Consider the following 21,601-nt stretch of genomic DNA (forward strand, 5'->3'; position numbering starts at 1 on the left):
AGCTCAGGGGGTTGTATCATTCGAAGTTGATGAACTATTAATTATTCAGTTCACAGCAAGAATGATTCCACGCAGAGGTAGATCCAGGGAAGTGACAAGTTCTAAAGGGAATACGTTCGTTTGAATCTGGAATATTTTGAAGAGTGGAATGTGTGAAGGAACTGAGCAAATTCTGTTCCTCCATCTTTTGGTCTTACAGCTGCATTCACGTGGCCATAATGTCCACTCAATTTGCTTGCCCAGTGATGCTTGTGCCATCAGCCAGTATGACTGCAACACATTCCATCTCTTCTTCAAAGTAATTAATATATCTAGTAATTAATAAGACATAGAATCATAGCATCACTACAGTATGGATAGGGGCCATTTGGCCCATCAATTCAGGACCAACCCTTCTGAAGGGCATCTCACCTGGATCTAACCACTTACTCCATTCCCATAACTCCACGTTTAGCTTGGCTAACTCATCTAGCCGACACACCCCTGGCCACTGCATAACAATGTACCACGGCCAATGCACCTAAACTGCACATCTTTGGATATAGGAGCAGAATTAGGCCACTCAGCCCATTGTGTCTGCTCCGCCATTCGATCATAGCTGACGTTTCTCAACCTCATTCTCCTGCCTCTTACCCAGAGTTGGTCCTCTTCAATAGTTAGAAATAGATGAATTAAGACCATAGGTACACCACCACCAGAAACAGTAACCAGGGGAGAGTAAGTGTCAGCACAACAGTGATGAGTGATAGCAATTACAAAACTCGTTTTCCCAGGTTTCAGAGTTCCCGTGAACCAACTGACAGAAGGTTAATGATTTATGAACCCATCCCAAAGTTAGAACGAAAAGTATTTTACATAGTCAATGAGTTGGAGCATTTCCCCAATACATAATATAGCTAAGCTGTATTCAAAATCACCCTCATCAAACAGTATATAAAAGTTACAACTCAGTGTTCAAACTGCAGATCCACCTGAAGGTGCTGAGAGTCAGTCAGTGCATTCACCAGTGATCTGAGAGAACACCAAGATGCTGAGAATCTTCTTAACTGTGTCTGTCCTCTTCGGGCATCAAATTGCTGCTCAGGACCCAGAGCAGGAGGTGATCGACCTCTGTACTCATGTTGACTGTCCAGAGCCAGAACAAGTCATCCAGGACAAGGTCAGTACATCTGAGAGTTTCCTCTGTTCTGTCATGTTTGTACCAGTGGAAATTATTCCATGTTGTTTTTAGTCCCTAACCTGCAGTGCACCGACAGTCCACATCCCAACCCTGAACCATGAAACTGGACTGAAATTACTCCTCGGGCCTCATTAACACTTTCTACATGAGCTGCCATAGCCTGCCTGGCTCCCACTGCCAGCTTGTGCAGTAAGAAGAATATCAGGGCTTCCATCTCCAGCAGCAGGTGAAGGGAGGGGTCAGTGTGCTCACAGAGAGGGGGCTGGTGAGGGTCAACACGAGGACTGTAGAGGCAGGGAGCTCTCCTACTGCTCCTGTCTTCACTCAATCTAACCCTGTTTCTGAAAGGCAGCTGATCACAGGCTGAAGGTCTCTGTGTTCAATGTGGAAGAGGCCAAGTCTGGTTGTGAGTGGAATCTTCCCATTCCCCAATCCTGGACAGCTGCAAAGTCATTTCAATCCAGCAGGCTGCAAACAGAAGATAAGTCAGCTGTGAGATACTGCTCTCTGACCATGTTGGGGTCACTCTGCATTGGTTAGTGGACAGGAGAAGGTGTGAAGGTTGATTAACATTAGCAAATACTTGAAGAATTTTGCATTATTTTTTATGTGGACATATTCCATTGAGAAACACAAACTCCACAGGAAAACTGATTGACCAATGTCTGACCAAATTAATTCAGGGTAATACTAGATTAAAGAAGAGATTCTTCTGACAATTCCAGTAAATGTCCAGAACAGGCAATGACTGAATATTAATAAGAGAGGGAATAATAGACAGTGGCAGCATACCAGACAGGAATTTACATATTACACGAGCTTGCACAAGCAGATGGGACAGAAGCAAAAATAATTGTTAAACTCTGAGAAACAAAGGTAGGAAAATGACAGGGAAGAGGGAAGTGGGAGGGATATAAAACACACACCTTGAATCTGTCTTCACACAAAAAATATTTTATTAAAAACTGAATAGTGGGACATCAAAGATCTGAAGAGGTTGTGGAATTACTCAGTATAAAAGAGAGTAAATATGAGAAAATCTCCAGGATTAAACACCTGATAAATTCCCAGCACTTGGTAACCTGCATCCTAGGATTCTTAAAGAAGTTGACTGTAGGATTACTGGGTCCAATGGTTTGTGACCTTCTGTACTGCCCAGATTCTCTAACAGCGTCAGTAGTTTAGAACAGAACAGTTCTAACAGAGATGTTCAAGACTGGAGGGAGAGTAAAAAACAGGGAAGTTAGTGTGACATCAGTCAGAGAGAACAAGGATAGCAGGGTGAAGGACAAACAGACGATGACTCTGTGGAGAAAGTAGCCATGCAAATGCTGGGTGAGAGGGCAACCTGTTTGTGTTGGAGATGAGAACAGTAAGGGAGATAAATTATATTCTGTGTAGTCACAATTGAGTAGTCCGAAGGTTGTGTTCCCTACTCTGTGTCTGGTTTTCAGGATATCATCATTGCTGGAGAAATTGAAGTGTGAAGGTTAGTGCAAGGACAGCACGGTGGCTCAGTGGTTTGCACTGCTGCCTCACAGTGCCAGGGACACAGGTTCAATTCCAGCCTCGGGCGACTGTCTGTGTGGAGTTTGCACATTCTCCCCGTGTCTGTGTGGGTTTCCTCCCACAATCCAAAGATGTGCAGGTCAGGTGGATTGGCCATGCTAAATTGCCCATAGTGTTTGGTGCATTAGTCAGAACAAAATGGGTCTGGGTGGGTTACTCTTCGGAGGGTCTGTGTGGACTGGTGGGACCAAATGGCCTGTTTCCACACTGTAGGGAATCTAATCAATCTGTATAGATTTCAGTGGCATGGGTAGATTCTTAAACAAGCTGCTGTCGTGAATTGGGCAGTTAAGATTTAGAGATTGATACCAAAGGGTAAGGTTAGACAGGATGTGTATAAGTTGGTAGACTGTCAGTTAGTGGAGTGTTGTAACCATCAATGCTGGGGCCTTAGCTATTTACAATCTATATGATAGGACTGAGTGTCAAGTATTTACGTTTGCTGTTGTGAAGCCAGGTGGAGATTTTAGCCGCTGACAGGATAATAGGAATCTACCAGGTAAGTTAAGTGAATGGGCAACACATGGGCAGATGGAGTATAATGTGGGAAAATGTAAAGTTATTCACTTTAATCAAAGAATTAGATCAGAAGGTGAATTAAATGGAGAGCTGATGGCCTTGAGGTATTATCGCCGGACTCTTAATCCCGAGACACAGGTAATGTTCTGGGGACCTGGGTTTGAATCTCGCCATGGCAGATGGTGGAATTTGAATTCAATAATCATCCGAAATTAAGATTCTGTGATGTCCAGGAATCCATTGTCAATTGTTGGGAAAACCCATCTGGTTCAGAAATGTCTTTCAGGGAAGGAAACTGCCAACTTCTGGTCTACATGTGACTCCAGACCCACAGCAATGTGATTGACATTTAACTGCTCTCTGGGCAATTAGGATAGGCAGTATATGCTGGTCTAGTCAGCAATGCCCCCATCCCACGTATGAATTAAAAGGAAAGAATTGTTTTCATCTGTGAAAAGAATTTTCAATGTTGGTGTTCAGGGATAGTTGGATGTCCAGGACATGAAACTCAGCAGGTTGGCATAAAGGCACGGCAAATGATCAGGACGGGGGAAGATGGTGGCATAGTGACCAATAATCCAGAGGGACAATCTCATGCTTTGGAGAAATAAACACTGAAACTGATGGAGAAACACATTAGGTCTGACAGCATTTGTGGAGAGAGTAAATGTTTAAGTGTGATGTGACTATTTCTGAAGTTGAGTCCTATCGGATTCGAAACTCTAACTCTTTCCACAGATACTGCCAGACCTGCTGAGCTTGTCTAGCGTTTTTTTATTTTTATTTTAGATTTCCAACTTTTGCAGTTTTTGGTTTTGTTGCAACTGCTTTAGGGTCACAGATTCAAATCCCATATTGGTGGCTAGAATTGGGTTTGAAAATCTACTCTCTGCAGTGGTGACCATGGAACTATTATCAATTATTGTAAACCACATCTGGTTCACTCATAGCCTAGAGAACAGGAAATCTGCTATTTTTACCTGGGCTAGTCTACTTGTGACTTTATCCACAGTAATGTGCACCACTCTTAAATGTTGTCTAAAATGGCCTGGCAAGTCACTCAGATCGAAGAGATGGACAGGCAACAACGGAGGGGCTTGCCAATGATAGCCACATTCTCTAAAATAATACATTTTAAAACATGGAATATTGAATAAAGGCCTTTATTGAAAGAGAGTTGAAGAGCAAGAATGAGGAGGTTTCATTGCCCTTGTACAAGGGGCTTTGGTGAGACTGCGTCCAGAGTGCTGTATGCAGCTATGCTCTCTTTTTCTAAAGAAGCATGTACTTGGAGGTACTGCACTGAACATTCACTGCAGTAATTCTGGAGGTTAGAGAAACATTAACCGGTAACACTGTGCACCCTATTGCCATAATGCATCGATAGAGAATAGAGAGTGGATGTTGCCAGTAATGAACAGGCACAAGAATAAAACGGATTGTGTTTTCCAAGATGGTGTCAAGCTTCTTGAATGTTGTTGGAAGAGGCAAGTTAAAGTCTTCACTCACACTCCTGCACTGTGGCTTGCAGATGGGAGACAAGCATGGGGAAGAAAGGAGGTCAGCTATTCACTGCAGAATTCAGAGTCTCTGAATCTCCCTTGGAACTCATTTGGCTTGTCCAGATCAATGGTTAAACCTAGAATATTGGTGGATTCGGCAATGACAATGCAAATGAATATCGAGGAGAAATGTTTGGATTTTATTTTACGTCTAGTTTTTCTAACAGATGAGAGACTTGACAAACAGTCGAGGTATTTTTCAATGTATAATTTCAGTTACATCACACTGTAAACTTTTGCTATAAATGCTGTTCTTACAATTGTGTCCTCCACAACCACCTGATGAAGGAGCGGCTCTCCGAATGCTAGTGCTTCCAATTAAACCGGTTGGACTATAACCTGGTGTTGTGTGACTTTTAATTCAGTTCTTTGTAATATTGTCCTTGATATGTCCTAGGTAAATCATCCTTGCTTTTGTGAACTCATTTTTGGCCAGGCATGTTATCAAGTCATCAAACTGCAATTACACAGAAGCCTGACAGTGTCAATGCAGGCCATTCAGCCCATTGAATCCACACCGACCCTCTGAGTAGTATCCCACCCAGACCCAACACTGTTCCCAGTCCCTGTAATTCTACATTTCCCATACCTAATCCACTTAACCTACACATCCATGGACTTAACTTGGCCAGTCCATCTTCCGTGCACATCTTTGGACTGTGGCAGGAAACTGGAGCACCCAAAGGAAACCCACATGGACACAGAATGGGCAAACTCCACAAAGACAGTCACCAGAGGATGGAATTGAAATGGGTTCCTGGTACTGTGAGGCAACTGTGATAACCACAGAGCCACTGTGCTGCCAGTAGCTAAAACACATTCTCTAATTGCCTTATATGTTCTTTCCATGTGAATCTGTAAAATCCTTAGAGTATGGAAGCAGGCTGCTTGACCCAACAAGTCCACACCGACCCTCCAAGTAACTCACCCAGACCCATTCCCCTATCCTAATACGCTACGTTTTCCCTGACTAATGCACCTAACCTACATATCCCTGAATACTATGGGCAACTTAGCCTGGCCGATCCACCTATTCAATTCATCTAACCTGCACACCTTTGGACTGTGGAAGGAAATGAGAGCACCTGGAGGAAACTCACGCAGCCACAGGGAGAATGTGCAAACTCCATACACAGTCACCAGAGGCTGCAATCAAACTCAGGTCCCTCGTGCTGAGAGGCAGCAGTGCTAACCACTAAGCACTGGTGTTCCTGTGTTTTCTAAATAAACTACAGTGAGGTACTTCATATATGACTTGAAGCATCAGTGTTTGGAAATTGGCTGTACATGTTTAAACTCAAATGGCATGATTCAACTTTGATATGATCGGTATGATGTTACAAAGGAAGATATTTCACAAGCCTTTGGTCTTAATGGCTATTACAACTTGCTCAGGAACCATTCAAGTTTTTGTTACAATGCTGAGCCCTCCTGAGCCCATAACTGATGCTGATTAAAAAGCTTTTCAAAAGATTGTTTCTGGGCAAAATTGCTGTGAAGAAACATTGGCAGAGCTGAGTTTTTTTTGGAATTCAACCTCACTGCTCAAATAAAGCAATGCACCAAATCAAGCTAATGGGCTAATGAATGGCAGATTGGTTTAGTTTAGATAAATGTGAGGTGCTACATTTTGAAAAGGCAAATCTTAGCAGGACTTATTCACTTAATAGTAAAGTCCTCGGGAGTGTTGCTGAACAAAGAGACCTTGGAGTGCAGCTTCATAGTTCCTTGAAAATAGAGTTGCATGTGGATAGGATAGTGAAGGCGCCATTTGGTATGCTTTCCTTTATTGGTCAGAGTATTGAGTACAGGAGTTGGGAGGTCATGTTGCGGCTGTACAGGACATTGGTTAGGCCACTTGTGGAATATTGCATGCAATTCTGGTCTCTCTTCTGTCGGAAAGATGTTGTGAAACTTGAAAGGGTTCAGAAAAGATTTACAAGGGTGTTGCCAGGGTTGGAGGATTTGAGGTAGAGGGAGAGGCTGAACAGGCTGGTGCTGTTTTCCCTGGAGCATCAGAGGCTGAGGGGTGACCTTAAAAGTTTATAAAATCATGAGGGGCTTGGATAGGATAAATAGACAAGTCTTTTCTCTGGCGATAGGGGAGTCCAGAACTTGAGGGCGTAGGTTTAAGGTGAGAGGGGAAAAAATTAAAATGGACCTAAGGGGCAACCTTTTCACACAGAGGGAGGTGCATGTATGGAATGAGCTGCCAGAGGAAGTGGGGAAGGCAGGTACAATAACAATATTTGAAAGCCATCTGGATGGCTACATGAATAGGAAGGTTTTAGAGGGATATGGGCCAAGTGCTGGCAAATGGGACAGGTTTAGGATATCTGATTGGCATGGATGAGTTGGACCGAAAGGTCTGTTTCTGTGCTGTACCTCTGATTCTATAAACTCAATGTGTTCCAGTAACTTATTCCTAAAACTGCAAATATCTTCTGACATAGTTTCCTTAGTCTCAAGGAGTACTCTTCCCCATTTTAGTTCACAGTCCAAAAAAAACCTAAAGTAGTCCTTAAACTTTATGACAATTTTCTCATTTGATGTTTATTTTGGTGTCGGGTTAATTTTCTCGTGTGATAATTCAATTTCTCTTCTTGTTTTAGAATTATAAAGAGATGCAATACCCAGCCATCCAATGGATTAAAACAAAGGTTGATGATATGGATCTGGTTCATGCAGTGGATACTGGCTTGAAAATTCTTTTCAATTATTCAGCTTTTAACAATGCTGAAGGTACATTGCATATCCCTTTAAATTGCAACAAAATATAAAATACTCCTTTAGTCTCTAACTAGTCTTGTCTGAAACCTTCTCCACAGACTGACACATTTCCTAATGAATTTGCCAATGTGAATCCCAGAGGGGTGCTTGATCACATTGTTAATTTGGAAACTGCTTTATTAAATACAGCTCTGTGGTCCTACAATCTGGGAAGTGGGAAGTGTATTTCAAACAGTGAGCAGACTCTTCTCAGGATCTGGGCTATCAGGTGAGAAGTCCCATGAAGCCAACCTCAACTCGAGCAAGCAACTCGCTGAGTTGCATGGCAGCAGCAAGTTGCCAATTAGAGGGGATTCTAGATTGTTCAATGCCTTATTATTGCTGCAATCTTATACCTGCACCATTTCTCAGTGCCAGCATCTTCCGTGGCAAACACACACTGCATGATCGGCAACCAAATGGCCATGTCTTAGTGGAGTAGTCCTTAGTGCAGGCCGTGCAGACACTCAGTTAGGGGTCCTGATACAGTAAATCAGGCACAGCCTAGGACACCATCCAGGGGATTGACCACAGTGAGGCACCTGCTCAGGGAGTTCTCTGTTGGGAAGTCAGTACCTCTGTAGTTTGGGCAGTGGGTCAGTCCTGTGGATCCATTAGTCAATACAGGGCTGGGGAGAGTTGGGGGGGGGGCAGGTCTCCCTAATCCCTGGCTCCCTTTGTGTTGTACACCTCTCTGCCTCAGGCATCACTGACCAACTCATTCCCACCAGCACGGGCCAAGAAAAAAAAGAATCGGGATGTTTGAAGATGTGGGGAAACATTGTCAGCTGAAACCACCATCTTACAAATACCTTGTTCATCTTGATCTCACGTGCTGCAACGGCTCTCACAGACATCAATCCATGGTCCATCCTGTATAGACATGGAGTTAGGCTTCATGCTGGCACTATCACATTCAGGGCGACACAGAGACTCAAACATTTGTGAGAAGATTTGTAGCTCGGGTGCTCGTTGTTGTGGTTCTGTTCGCCGAGCTGGGAATTTGTGTTGCAGACATTTCGTCCCCTGTCTAGGTGACATCCTCAGTGCTTGGGAGCCTCCTGTGAAGCACTTCTGTGACATTTCCTCCGGCATTTATAGTGGTTTGTATCTGCCGCTTCCGGTTGTCAGTTCCAGCTGTCCGCTGCAGTGGCCGGTATATTGGGTCCACTACGTAGTGTACAAAATCCCATGCAAGGACTGCACAAAACACTACATAGGACAAACAGGAAGACAGCTAACGATCCGTATCCATGAACACCAACTAGCCATGAAACAACACGACCAGCTATCCTTAGTAGCCACAAACACAGAGAACAAGCAACATGAGTTCGACTGGGACAACACTACTATTATAGGACAAGCCAAACAGAGAACAGCCAAGGAATTCCTAGAGGCATGACACTCATCCACAGATTCTATCATCGAACACATTAACCTGGACCCAATATACTGGCCACTGCAGCGGTCAGCTGGAACTGACAACCGGAAGCGGCAGATACAAAGCACTATAAATGCCGGAGGAAAGATCACAGAAGCGCTTCACAGGAGGCTCCCAAGCACTGAGGTTGTCACCTAGACAGGGGACGAAACGTCTGCAACACAAATTCCCAGCTCGGCAAACAGAACCACAACAGACTCAAACAAACAGAGGTAGGACCAAAACAATCAAATTTTTACAAACCCAATAAACCAGCTCACCCCATGTGCACTGATTATAGTGTCTAACACTTTTAAAACTCCTGTCCAGTTCTGATGCAAGGTCAATGACCGGAAACATTGGGTGGGATTTTCCCCTCTGCAGAAGTGACAAATAATTAGGAAATATCTATCCTATGATTAAGGGATCAAGGGTTACGGGGAGAAAGCAGGAGAATGGGTTTGAGAAATATGTCAGCCATGATTGAATGGTGGAGCTGACTTGACGGGCCGAATAGCCTAAAACTGTTCCTATATCTGATGGTCTTATGGTTTGAGTGGGTGAGGGGTTGGAGAAAATGAAGCCGCTGATGTCATGTTGACAATCAGAATTCCCCTTCCCATTCCCTTTCCAACTCAATTACAATCTTAGTGAGAGGGTCAATGTTCAACCTTCCTGAACCAATGACCAATTACAGTCTTTCAGTGATCAATTTATGGCCATTTAAGAGCCTTAAGCTGCCATTTACCTGATTTGAGAGAAATATGGCAGCCTTCCTGAAAGTTATTCGTGGGGCATCTGCTGGTCAGGTTGGGCCTTGATTTACGACAATCTGTGGCAATCACAGGCACAGACAGTGTTTAGGGACGCTGCTGAAAACCACCACCAGGCCCTAACCCAATCACCTTCCCTCATGTTCCTATCCCCTTGATCCCTCCTCAAAATATCACTCACTTCCCGATCCCTGCCAGCAGACTGGGCCTTCAATAAATTGATACCTCTGACTGGCTGACCAGCAAAGGCTGGAAGAACACAGCAAGCCAGGCAGCATCAGGAGGTGGAGAAATCGACATTTTGGGTGTAACCCTTCTGCAGATAAAGCTGCAGACAAAGGGGGTGGTGGATGCAGGGTGGTGAAGTGGGGTTAGGTGAAGTCAGGTAGAGAGTACAATCTGATTAGGCAATGGGAGGAATGAATCCAGTTGGTGTCTGGGAGGAGTGGAAAGGAAGGGAAGGGACTGGGAAGGGAGTCAGGGGATGGGAAGTGAGGTTATTTGAAATTGGAGATCTCCATGTTGAGTCCTCCGGGCTGTAGGCTGTCGTGACAGAAGATGAGGTGTTGTTCCTCCAATTTGTTGTTTGGTTTGTTGTGGCAATGGAGGAGGCCAAGGACGGTCAGGTTGGAAAGGGAATGGGAAGGGGAGTTCTGATCGTCAACATGACATCAGCGGCCTCATTTTCTCCAACTCCTCACCCACTCAAACATCACCCCCTTCGAACCTGCAGCACTCCACTATCTCCGCACCAACCCTGGTTCACAAAACCCGCTGACAAAGGTCTGGAGATCGAACCTCTGTCACAGAGGCCAGATGCCAACTCTCCGACACCACATCCTACCTCCCCCTTGCAGATAACCCCACTGCAACCCAACAGGCCAAAAACACTTGCACTGTCCGAGCCCTCATTGCCTCTGGTGGTGATCTCCCCTCCACTGCCTCTCACCTCTGTCCCAGCCCCATACTGCCTGGTTCCATCTGTACCCCAAGATCCACCGACCCAACTACCCCAGCCAACCCATCGTCTCAGCATGCTCCTTACCCACCAAACTCATCTTGTCCCACCTCGACTCCATCCTCTTCCCCCTTGGTCTCGTCACTTCCTACCTACATCCGCGACACTAACCACACTCTCCATCTCTTCAGCAACTTCCAGTTCCCTGGCCCACAGTGCTTTATCCTCACTATAGATGTGCAGTCCTAAAACACATCCATACCCGACAAGGACAGCCTCCAGACCCTCTGCTTCTTCCTCTCCAACAGACCTATCCAGTCCCCCTCCACCTTGCCAAACTGATCCTCACCTATAATAACTTTCCCTTTAACTCCTCTCATTTCCTTCAAGGCCTTGGGCACCTGGATGGACCCCAGATACACCTACCTCTTTGTTAGCTATAATCGAATAGTCCCTCTTCAGTGCATGCATAGGCACTGTGCACCAACTCTTCCGCCGTTACATCGATGACTGAATCATTGCAGCGTCCTGCTCCCAGGCTGAACTGGAGCAGTTCATCGACTTCACCCACAGCTTCCACCCCACCCTCAAATTCACTTGGTCCATCTTGGACACACCCCTACCCTTTCGTGACCTCTGCATTTCAATGCTGTGGTTCTGTTCGCCGAGCTGGTAGTTTTTGTTGCAAACGTTTCGTCCCCTGGCTAGGCGACATCATCAGTGCTTGGGAGCCTCCTGCGAAGCGCTTCTTTGATGTTTCCTCCGGTGTTTATAGTGGTCTGTCCCTGCCGCTTCCAGTTGTCAGTTTCAGCTGTCCGCTGTAGTGGTTGGTATATTGGGTCCAGGTCGATGTGTTTGTTGATGGAGTTTGTGGATGAATGCCATGCCTCTAGGAATTCCCTAGCTGTTCTCTGTCTGGCTTGCCCTGTGATAGTAGTGTTGTCCCAGTCGAATTCATGTTGTTTGTTGTCTGCGTGTGTGGCTACTAAGGATAGCTGGTCGTGTCGTTTCGTGGCTAGTTGATGTTCATGTATGCGGATTGTTAGCTGTCTTCCTGTTTGTCCTATATAGTGTTTAGTGCAGTCCTTGCATGGTATTTTGTACACTACATTAATTTTGCTCATGTTGGGTATCAGGTCCTTCGTTCTGGTGAGTTGTTGTCTGAGCGTGGCTGTTGGTTTGTGTGCCGTTATGAGTCCTAGGGGTCGCAGTAGTCTGGCTGTCAGTTCCGAGATGCTCCTGATGTATGGTAGTGTGGCTAGTCCTTTTGGTTGTGGTATGTCCTCGTTCCGTGGTCTTTCTCTTAGGCATCTGTTGATGAAGTTGCGCGGGTATCCGTTTTTGGTGAATACCTTGTATAGGTGTTCCTCTTCTTCTTTTTGCAGTTCTGGTGTACTGCAGTGTGTTGTGGCCCTTTTGAATAGTGTCCTGATGCAGCTTTGTTTGTGTGTGTTGGGGTGGTTACTTTCATAGTTTAGGACTTGGTCTGTGTGTGTGGCTTTCCTGTATACCCTTGTAGTGAATTCTCCGTCTGGTGTTCTCTGTACCATAGCCAACTCCCATTCCTAGACGTAATGGTACAGAGAACACCGAACGGAGAATTCACTACAAGGGTATACAGGAAAGCCACACACACAGACCAAGTCCTAAACTATGAAAGTAACCACCCCAACACACACAAACAAAGCTGCATCAGGACACTATTCAAAAGGGCCACAACACACTGCAGTACACCAGAACTGCAAAAAGAAGAAGAGAAACACCTATACAAGGTATTCACCAAAAACGGATACCCGCGCAACTTCATCAACAGATGCCTAAGAGAAAGACCACGGAACGAGGACATACCACAACCAAAAGGACTAGCCACACTACCATACATCAGGAGCATCTCGGAACTGACAGCCAGACTACTGCGACCCCTAGGACTCATAACGGCACACAAACCAACAGCCATGCTCAGACAACAACTCACCAGAACGAAGGACCTGATACCCAACATGAGCAAAACTAATGTAGTGTACAAAATACCATGCAAGGACTGCACTAAACACTATATAGGACAAACAGGAAGACAGCTAACAATCCGCATACATGAACATCAACTAGCCACGAAACGACACGACCAGCTATCCTTAGTAGCCATACATGCAGACAACAAGCAACATGAATTTGACTGGGACAACACTACTATCATAGGGCAAGCCAGACAGAGAACAGCCAGGGAATTCCTAGAGGCATGGCATTCATCCACAAACTCCATCAACAAACACATCGACCTGGACCCAATATACCAACCACTACAGCGGACAGCTGAAACTGACCACTGGAAGCGGCAGGGACAGACCACTATAAACACCGGAGGAAACATCAAAGAAGCGCTTCGCAGGAGGCTCCCAAGCACTGATGATGTCGCCTAGCCAGGGGACGAAACGTTTGCAACAAAAACTTCCAGCTCGGCGAACAGAACCACAGCAAGGAGCACCCGAGCTACAAATCTTCGCATTTCAATCTCTGGTGACAGTCTCCAGACAGACATTTACTCTAAACCATCAGACTCCCACAACTACACCTCCTCCCTCCTGCAAGAACTCCAACCCATTCTCCCAATTCCTCTGTCTTCGCCACATCTGCTCAGACAAAGAGACATGCCATGTGCGAGCATCCCAGATGTCCACCTATTTCGAAAAAACGTGCTTTTCCCGCTTCTGTCATCCAGATAGCCCTCCACTGCACCACCTCCATTCCCTGCTCCACTGCCCTAACCTCTCCCCAACAACGTGGGAAAGACAGGGTCCCCCTTGTCTTCACCTACCACCCCACCAGTCTCCGCATCAAAAGTATCATCTTTAAACACGTCCGCCAACTCCAACTAGACCCCACCACCAAGAACATGTTCCCCTCCTCACCCCTCTCTGCCTTCCGCAATGACCACTCCCTTAGACAGTCCTTGGTTTATGCCACTCTCCCCAACACCCCCCCCCCCCCTCCACCCAACCCCCAAATCCCCAGGTACCTGCCCCTGCAACCGGATAAGATGCAAAACCTGCCGGATACCACCCCCCTCACCTCCCATCCATGGCGCCAAACAGTCCTTTCAGGTGAGACAGAGGTTCACCTCCCTCTTCTCCAACCTAGTTTACTGTATCTGGTGCTCACAATGTCATCTTCTCTACATTGAGGAGACAGAACATAAACTTAGGGAATGGTTCACCGAGCATCGCAGCCGGGCTTGCAGGGGCTGACCAGACCTCCCAGCCACCGCCCATTTTAATTCCCCTTCCCACTTCCTTTCTGACATGACAATCCTTGGCCTCCTCCATTCCCACAACAAACCACACTACAAATTTGGGGAAGAACATTTCATCTTCTGCCAGGTAGCCTACAGCCTGAAGGACTCAATGTTGAGTTCTCCAATTTCAAATAATCTCCTGCCCCATTCCCCCGACCCCCTTCCCAGCCGTCCCCATCCCTTCCACTGCTCCCTGCCACCAACCAGATTCATTCCTCCCATTGACCAACCAGGTGGTACCCTCTACCTGTCTTCACCTATCCCCACTTTACACTCTGCTCCTCCCACTCCGTTTGTCTGCCGTTCCCACTTACACCCACCCACAGTCCTGAAGAAGGGTTACACCTGAAGTGTCAACTTCACCTCCTGATGCTGTCTGGCTTGCTGTGTTGTCCCAGCCTCCTGTTTGTCTACCTTGGATTCCAGCAGCTGCAGGTTTTTTGTCTCTAACCTCCAACTGGCTGGGAGATTCAGACGAGGTGAGATATCTATGTCCCAATATTTGACTGGAGGGAGTGCTGGAGAGATTTAATGCAGTGATACCAAGTCTGCAGGGCCTCTGTGTGGAGAGACTGTAGAAGTTGGGGTTACTTACCTTAGAGCAGAAAGGGTTAATAAGTGATTGGAGAGATCTATTCAAAACCACGAAGGGTAAAGGAGGAGAAACTGTGGGAGAGGTGTTAATGATGAGAGTATGTGAATTTCAGTCATTGTAACAAGGAAATGTTGTCATCACAGGAAATGATATCACCAACCCAAGGAAACCGAAACACAAATAAAATGTGGGCCATGCCACTAATACTTCATCTGGGGGCTCACTGATGATAATACCTGGTATGGTGACGAAACGTCTGAAAACAAACCTTCTTGCTCAGTGAGCAAACCTACATCCAGTTGCAACAATGTGCTATTGTCAAGGGGCTGGTTAGCTGACTTCGTTGTACAGCTGGCTTGAGGTGCAGCCTAATGCCAACAGCATGGGTTCAAGTCCTGCACAGGCTGAGGTCACCATGAAGGAAAACGTCCTCAAACTCTCCTTTTACATTAGGTGTGGTGACCCTCGGGTTAAACCACCACCAGTTCTCTCTCATGAGACAGTAGCCGTATCTATGGTCTGGTCAGACGAGAATGACTTTTCCTGTAGTATTGTGATCTGGAAAGCACTGCCTGGAATGGTGATAGAAGCAAATTCAGTCACAACATTCGAAAGATAAATGTTTCCACGATGAGGGAATATTTGCGTGTAGGTGTGAAAAGAGCAGGTCAGTGTAATGATCTGGTTAAAAATCGACCAAACAGCCAGCACAGGAGTCCCCTCCCCCAGCGCTGTGTCACTCTGTGAAGTTATTATTCAATCTGTCACATCAGTGTCTGCCCCACGTCAGCAATGTCACCCTGACCCCTCACCTGTAACCTCTGACTCACTGTCAGTGACACCACAGATGATCATCAAATAAAATATATTTTATTTACAGAAACAATCGTTCCTGTCACTGCACCTTGGGGAATTTCTGGCCACGTGGTAAATGGAACAATTTTACAGAACTACATTGTTTATCTGCTTCTAGTTCCTCAAGTCAAGAGTCCACCAGCACCTACAGATCCAACACTTAAATTTGGAAATGCATCTGATAGTTGGTACTTTGTCAGGTGAGTTTAGCGGCTAATATAATGGCGAACTTAATGGAGGGCTCTTTATGTTGTAATGGTAATGTCCCTACCTTAGGCCTTGGTTCAAGTCCCACCAGCCACAAAGTTTCTCCTCCTTTACCCTTCATGGTTTTGAATAGCTTTCTCCAATTACTTATTAACCCTTTCTGCACTAAGGTAAGTAACCCCAACTTCTACAGTCTCTCCACACAGAGGCCCTGCAGACTTGGTATCACTGCACTGGAACCAGTGTGTTGAGGGGTGATACAAACTCAGCAGCTCTGCCAGCATCTGTGAAGAGAGAAATCTCACACTGAGTCTGGTATAGCTCTTCAGTGAATAGGTGATGTCAGAGTAGGGGACAAAAGGAAGAAAGTCCAAAACAAAGTTACGTATGAACATAATAACTAAGGCTGGGAGTTACAGAGAGAGTCATAGAGATGTACAGCACAGAAACAGACCCTTCGGATCAAATTGTGCATGCCGACCAGATATCCCAACCCAATCTAGTAGCATCTGCCAGCGCCCAGCCCATATCCCTCAAACCCTTCCTATTCATAGACCCATCCAGATGCCTTTTTAAATGTTGCAATTGTACCAGCCTCCACCACTTCTTCTGATAGCTCATTCCATACACATACCACCCTGTTGCTCCATAGGTCTCTTTTATATCTTTCCCCTCTCACCCTAAACCTATGTCCTCTAGTTCTGGACTTCCCCACCCAGGGAAAAGACTTTGTCTATTTATCCGATCCATGCCCTCATGATTTTATAAACATCTATAAGGTCACCCCTCAGCCTCTGATGTTCCAGGGAAAACAGCCCTCGCCTATTCAATCTCTGCCTATAGCTTAAATCCTCCAACCCTGACAACATCCTTGCAAATCTTTTCAGAACCATTTCAGATGCAGATTACCATCAAATATGATATTGTAGTGATGGAGATCTGGCTCAAGGCAGGGAAAGACTGCACGTTAAATAAGCTGCTCAGGAAAGGAAGGGAGTCAAGGCAGTGGTGCTGTGGCTGTACTGATACAGCTTGGCTCGGGATGTGGCAAGTTCACGAGCACGAGTCTGCAGTCCTACTGCCGGAATGTTGTCAGGGCCCACAGCCTTTGTGGTATCCAGTGCCACCAACCATTTCTTGATATTGATGCAGAGTAAATCAAATTGGCTTCAGGTAAGCATCTGTGATGCTGGGGACCACTGGAAAAGGTAGAGATGGGTCATCCACTCGGCACTGCTGGTGAAGATTGCTGCAAATGCCTTGTCCTTTGCATTCATCTGCTGGTCTCTCCCATCCCTGAGGAGAGGGAATATTTGTGGAGCCTCCCCCTCCAGTGAGCTGTTTAATTGTCCACCACCATTCACAACTGGATATGGCAGGACTACAAAGCTTCCATCTGATTTGTTGGCTGTGGGATCCCTTAGCTCTGTCTATCACTTGCTGCTTGTGGTATTTGGCACGCATGTAGTCCTGGTTTGTAGCTTCACAGTTTGACACCTCACTTACAGATGTGCCTGGTGCTGCTCCTGGCATACCCTCCTGCACTCGCCATTGAGCCAGGGTAGATCTTGATCAAAACAGTAAGTCATGACAGGAGAGCTCAAAGCTATGGTGTGCTCTTCCTGCTGTACGTGGGAAGCTGACCACATTTCCAGTGCCCAGGGCTAGCAGGGGTGCAGGAATGGCCTCCAACTGCAGCTTCTTGAAGCTCAGCTTTCAGAACTGGAGGAATGGCTGGAGACTCTGTGGATCATCCATGAAGCTGAGAGTACTGCGAATAGCACATACAGGGAGATGGTCACACTGCAGGCTCAGATTTCATAGGCAGAATGGGAATGGGTGACCACCAGGCAGAGTAAGGGGCTAGGCAGGCAGTGCAGGAACCCCCTGTGGCTATTTCCTGCAAAACAGACACTTTGGATACTGTCGGGGGGAATGGTCCCTCAGAGAGGACCAGTAACAGCCACATCTGTTTCCCACGGTTCACCCTGTAGCAAAGGAGAGGAGGGGAAAGTGTGAGACTGCAATAGCTATCGGGGATTCAACTGGAAGGGGAATAGATGGATGTTTCTCTGGCAACAAATGAGATTCCAGGATTGGATGCTGTCTTCTTGGTGTTTGGGTCAAGGATGTCTCAGAGTGACTACAGGATATCCTGGAGGAGGAGGGTGAACAGCCAGTGGTCATGGTACACATTGGTCCCAATGACAGAGGATAAAATATGGCATGAGGTCCTAAATGCAGAATAAAGGGCGTTAGGAAGTAAGTTGAAAGTATGACCTTAAAGGTTGTGATGTCAGGATTACTACTATTGCCACGTGCGAGTCAAGGTAGAAAGTCCAGGAAATTATAATTGAACACATGCTGGAAAGGTGGTGCAAGGGGAGGGTTGCAGATTCCTGGGACATTGGGACTGGTTCTGGGGAAGTGGAACCAGTACTAACTGGATGGGTTGCACATGGTCAGTGATCTCAGGTTCAGGATAATGCTGCAGGATTTCCTCAGGATAATGTCCTTGGCCCAAACATCTTCAGCTGTTTAATTAATAATCCTCCCTCCATTATAAGGTCAGAAGTGGGATATTCACTAATGATTACACAATGTCCAGCACCATTTGTCACTCATCAGATATTAAAGCAGCCCTTGTGCAAAGCAGCAAGACCTGGGCAGTATCCAGGTTTGGGCTGACAAATGATAAGTAACATTCAATACAAATGATAGGCAATGACTGTCTCCAACAGGGGAGAAGGTGACCATTGTCACTTGACATTCAATGGTGTTACTATCCCTGAATCCCCCACTATCTACATCCTGGGAGTTCCCAATGACCAAAACATCAACTGGACTAATCATATAACTACTGTGGCTACAAGAACAGGTCAGAGGTATCCTGCAACAAATAACTCACCTATTAACTCTCCAAAACATGTCCATCATCTACAAAGCAAAAGTGTGATGGAATATTGCCCACCTGACTGCCATTGGGCAGCTCCAATAACATTCAAGCAGCTTGACACCATCCAAATCAAAGCAGTTCACTTGGTTGGCATCAGATTCACAAGCATCTACTCTCTCCACCATCGACACCTGACAGCAAAGTAATACAAAGAACTGCAATGTAGGGAATATAAAACAGAAATGGAAAGTTCTGGAGAAACTCAGCAGTTCTTGCAGCATCTGTGGAGAGAGAAACAAAGTTAACATTTCATGTCCAGTGATCCTTCATCACAGGTTATTTCTCCGCAGATGTTGTCAGACCTGCTGAGTTTCTCCAGCACCTTCTGCTTTTGCTACGAAGGTAGCACTTTCCAAAGCCATGAACCCCTCTCCCCCCCCCCCCCCCCCCACTCCCTGTCTCACCTGGAAGGAGAAGGGCAGCAGATATGTGAGATCACCACCACCTGCAAATTCCTGAATTGGAAATCTATTACCGTCCTTTCTGTTTCTCTGGGTCAAATTCCTGGAACACCCCCACCACCCCAGCGGGATTATGTATGTACCTACACCAAATAGACAGAAGTAGTCTGGGAGGCAGCTAAATGCCACCTTCTCAAGCGCAGGTCGGGATAGGCAATAAATACTCATATAGCCAGTGATACATAAGGCCCATGAATAAAGATTTTAAAACATCCTCCTGACATCACCTTCAGAAACGGTTCCCTCTCATTCTTGTCCCACGAGTCAGTGAGAACAGCTTTTCTTTGTCTCCCTTACCTAACTCATGTCACTGTCTCGTACAGCTCCAACCAACTGTCCAAGGACAAATTTCCCAGCTTCTCCACTCTAAACCTATTGGTAAAATCCCTCTGCATCCTCACAAGGTGCAAATATCATTCCTAAAGTGTGAGTGATTATCACTTCACACAATGCTTAAACTGTGACCTAACCAGCAGTTTACAAAGCTTCAGCATGACCTCGCCCCATTTGTACTCACTACCCCCAGTAATGAAGCTCAAAGTGCCCCATGCTTCCTTAATATGTGCTGCATCTTTCAATGGTCAATATCCCTCAGATCTCCCTGTTCCTGGTATATTTTCATCATCGATAATGATTCCCAACATCCCTTTTCCCAGAGTTTCTCACCTCACTCCCCCGTCCTAAATTCCATCTGCCACGTGTCTGCCCATTCTGTGAGGTTATTGATGACATTCCTGTAGCTGGGATTGCACTGAATGGTGGAGGGTTCTCAATGACCTGACTGGCTGTCACCTGTTCATATTGATCTGTTAATCTACTCAGATCCAGGCAGACGTTGTCACGAGGAATGAGAATGAAATGTCTATATTCATATTACAGGGTAGTTGATAGGAAACTGGAAGAGAAACAATATGAAGAACATGTGCTTGAATTCCTGAAGGATTTGGAAGAAGACAACCAACCCTTTGAACCAGAACGTTTTACTCTTAATTTCTATCGCAAATGGGGGCTAATGGATATAGCTTTTCTTAAAGCTTCCAAATGATTTTGTTTTGTAAAGTTCTGTTCCCTTTACAGACATATAACAGTCAATCGCGCTTAACTCTGTCTTAAACTGTTTATTCATATGCAAGGTACATCTTGGCTTTAACCTGGATTAGCATGGTCTCCTAATCTAAGAAAGGATTTACCTAGCTGTTGGGATTTGGACTCAAATTCCAGAGTAAGAAAGTTTGTGTCATGGAATAATCTTCCTGGTAAGAAAGACAATATTAAATGCAAACCAAAAAGAAAGATTATACAATAAAGGTTATGGTTAGTACTAAACATTTCACTCATTGAGACATACCACAGTACACAGGTGTTATAACACAAGGTAAACCCTTCAACTAATTAAACCAAACACACAGAAATGCTAATTACCTCACCATCTGTCAAAGTAAGAGAACTACCCCAAATCTCACTATTTAAAGAAAAACAAACTTATTCTTTATCTAGAACTGTAAACCTCCTTTATTTATCTACCTCCCACTCTATAACAATATAGCCCCTATTAAATTTACAGCAAATTAATTTTCAAAACCAGGCAGCAGTGTTAGTTCTCCTCTGCAGATTTCCCTGGGTCATTTTCAGCATTCTGCTGTAAAGATGTTTCATATGAGAAAGGTACCTTTCAGGGAGCAGTGTTGCAGGCACTCTGCATGACAGTAGATGCTCTCTGTCTCTGGCTAACTGTCCAAAATACCTGCTTTTTATACTCCAAGATATCGGATCATCTCATTGGTTTGATGTTGTCAAATTCAAATTCGATTGGTTTTTACTATATTGGGGCATAGTTTAAACTGATTGGTTGAATTCAATCGGCTGTGAAAAAAACAAGGTATCTTATGTTACAGCCCAAATGTTACATCTTCAAATTGTCCAGTCCGCTTTCTGCCTGCAGTCAGTTACATGACAGAGGCCTGCATTCACTCTCTCTTAAAGGTACACCTTCAACTTCATAACACAGGTTCAGGACATGTGGGTCTGTCTTTCCATCAACACCCAAACATCTGACATTCCTTGAACCTGATCTGTTGACTCATAAAACACTTGGATGTTTTCGTTTTCGTCAACTTAACTCAAATGTACACACAAAATCCTCTTGCAGCTTGAACACTTCAACTTTAATTTCCCAGTCTACCTCAACCCCTGTCACCGCAGTTACTCGCAGATTGCCTCTCTCTCTGTCTCTCTGTCTCTGTCTCTGTCTCTCTCTGTGTCTGTCTCTCTCTCTCTCCACCACGTACTCCCCCCCCCCCCCCCCCCCCCCCACCAACATCTACAGCTTCAGCTTAATACTCTGTTCTAAGAACTTCTTAAAAGAGCCTTTTTCTTTCACTTTCTGTACAGGCAGTTGCCATTAATCTGAACACAGGATTTTATACTGATCTAATACACACAACCTGGATGTTTTATGCGAAATCTTCTACCTGTCTCTACATTA

The 21,601-nt window shown here is 45.5% G+C and overlaps 1 protein-coding gene across 1 annotated transcript; it reads left to right on the forward strand.

Moving 5' to 3' along the window:
- The first annotated feature begins 1,027 nt into the window (after nt 1-1,027).
- Nucleotides 1,028-21,364, forward strand: LOC148151318 (heme-binding protein 2-like). Its single transcript, XM_087976339.1, has 4 exons — nt 1,028-1,159; nt 7,443-7,572; nt 15,518-15,692; nt 19,996-21,364. The coding sequence occupies exons 1-4, from the start codon at nt 1,028-1,030 to the stop codon at nt 20,159-20,161; spliced, it is 603 nt and encodes a 200-aa protein (XP_087832465.1). The 3' UTR covers nt 20,162-21,364.
- The last annotated feature ends 237 nt before the right edge of the window (nt 21,365-21,601 follow it).

The sequence above is a fragment of the Chiloscyllium plagiosum genome, unplaced genomic scaffold (assembly GCF_037043375.1).
Source record: "Chiloscyllium plagiosum isolate Xiang-an unplaced genomic scaffold, Cpla_swu_hap1 HiC_scaffold_3, whole genome shotgun sequence".
Taxonomy (NCBI): Eukaryota; Metazoa; Chordata; class Chondrichthyes; order Orectolobiformes; family Hemiscylliidae; genus Chiloscyllium; species Chiloscyllium plagiosum.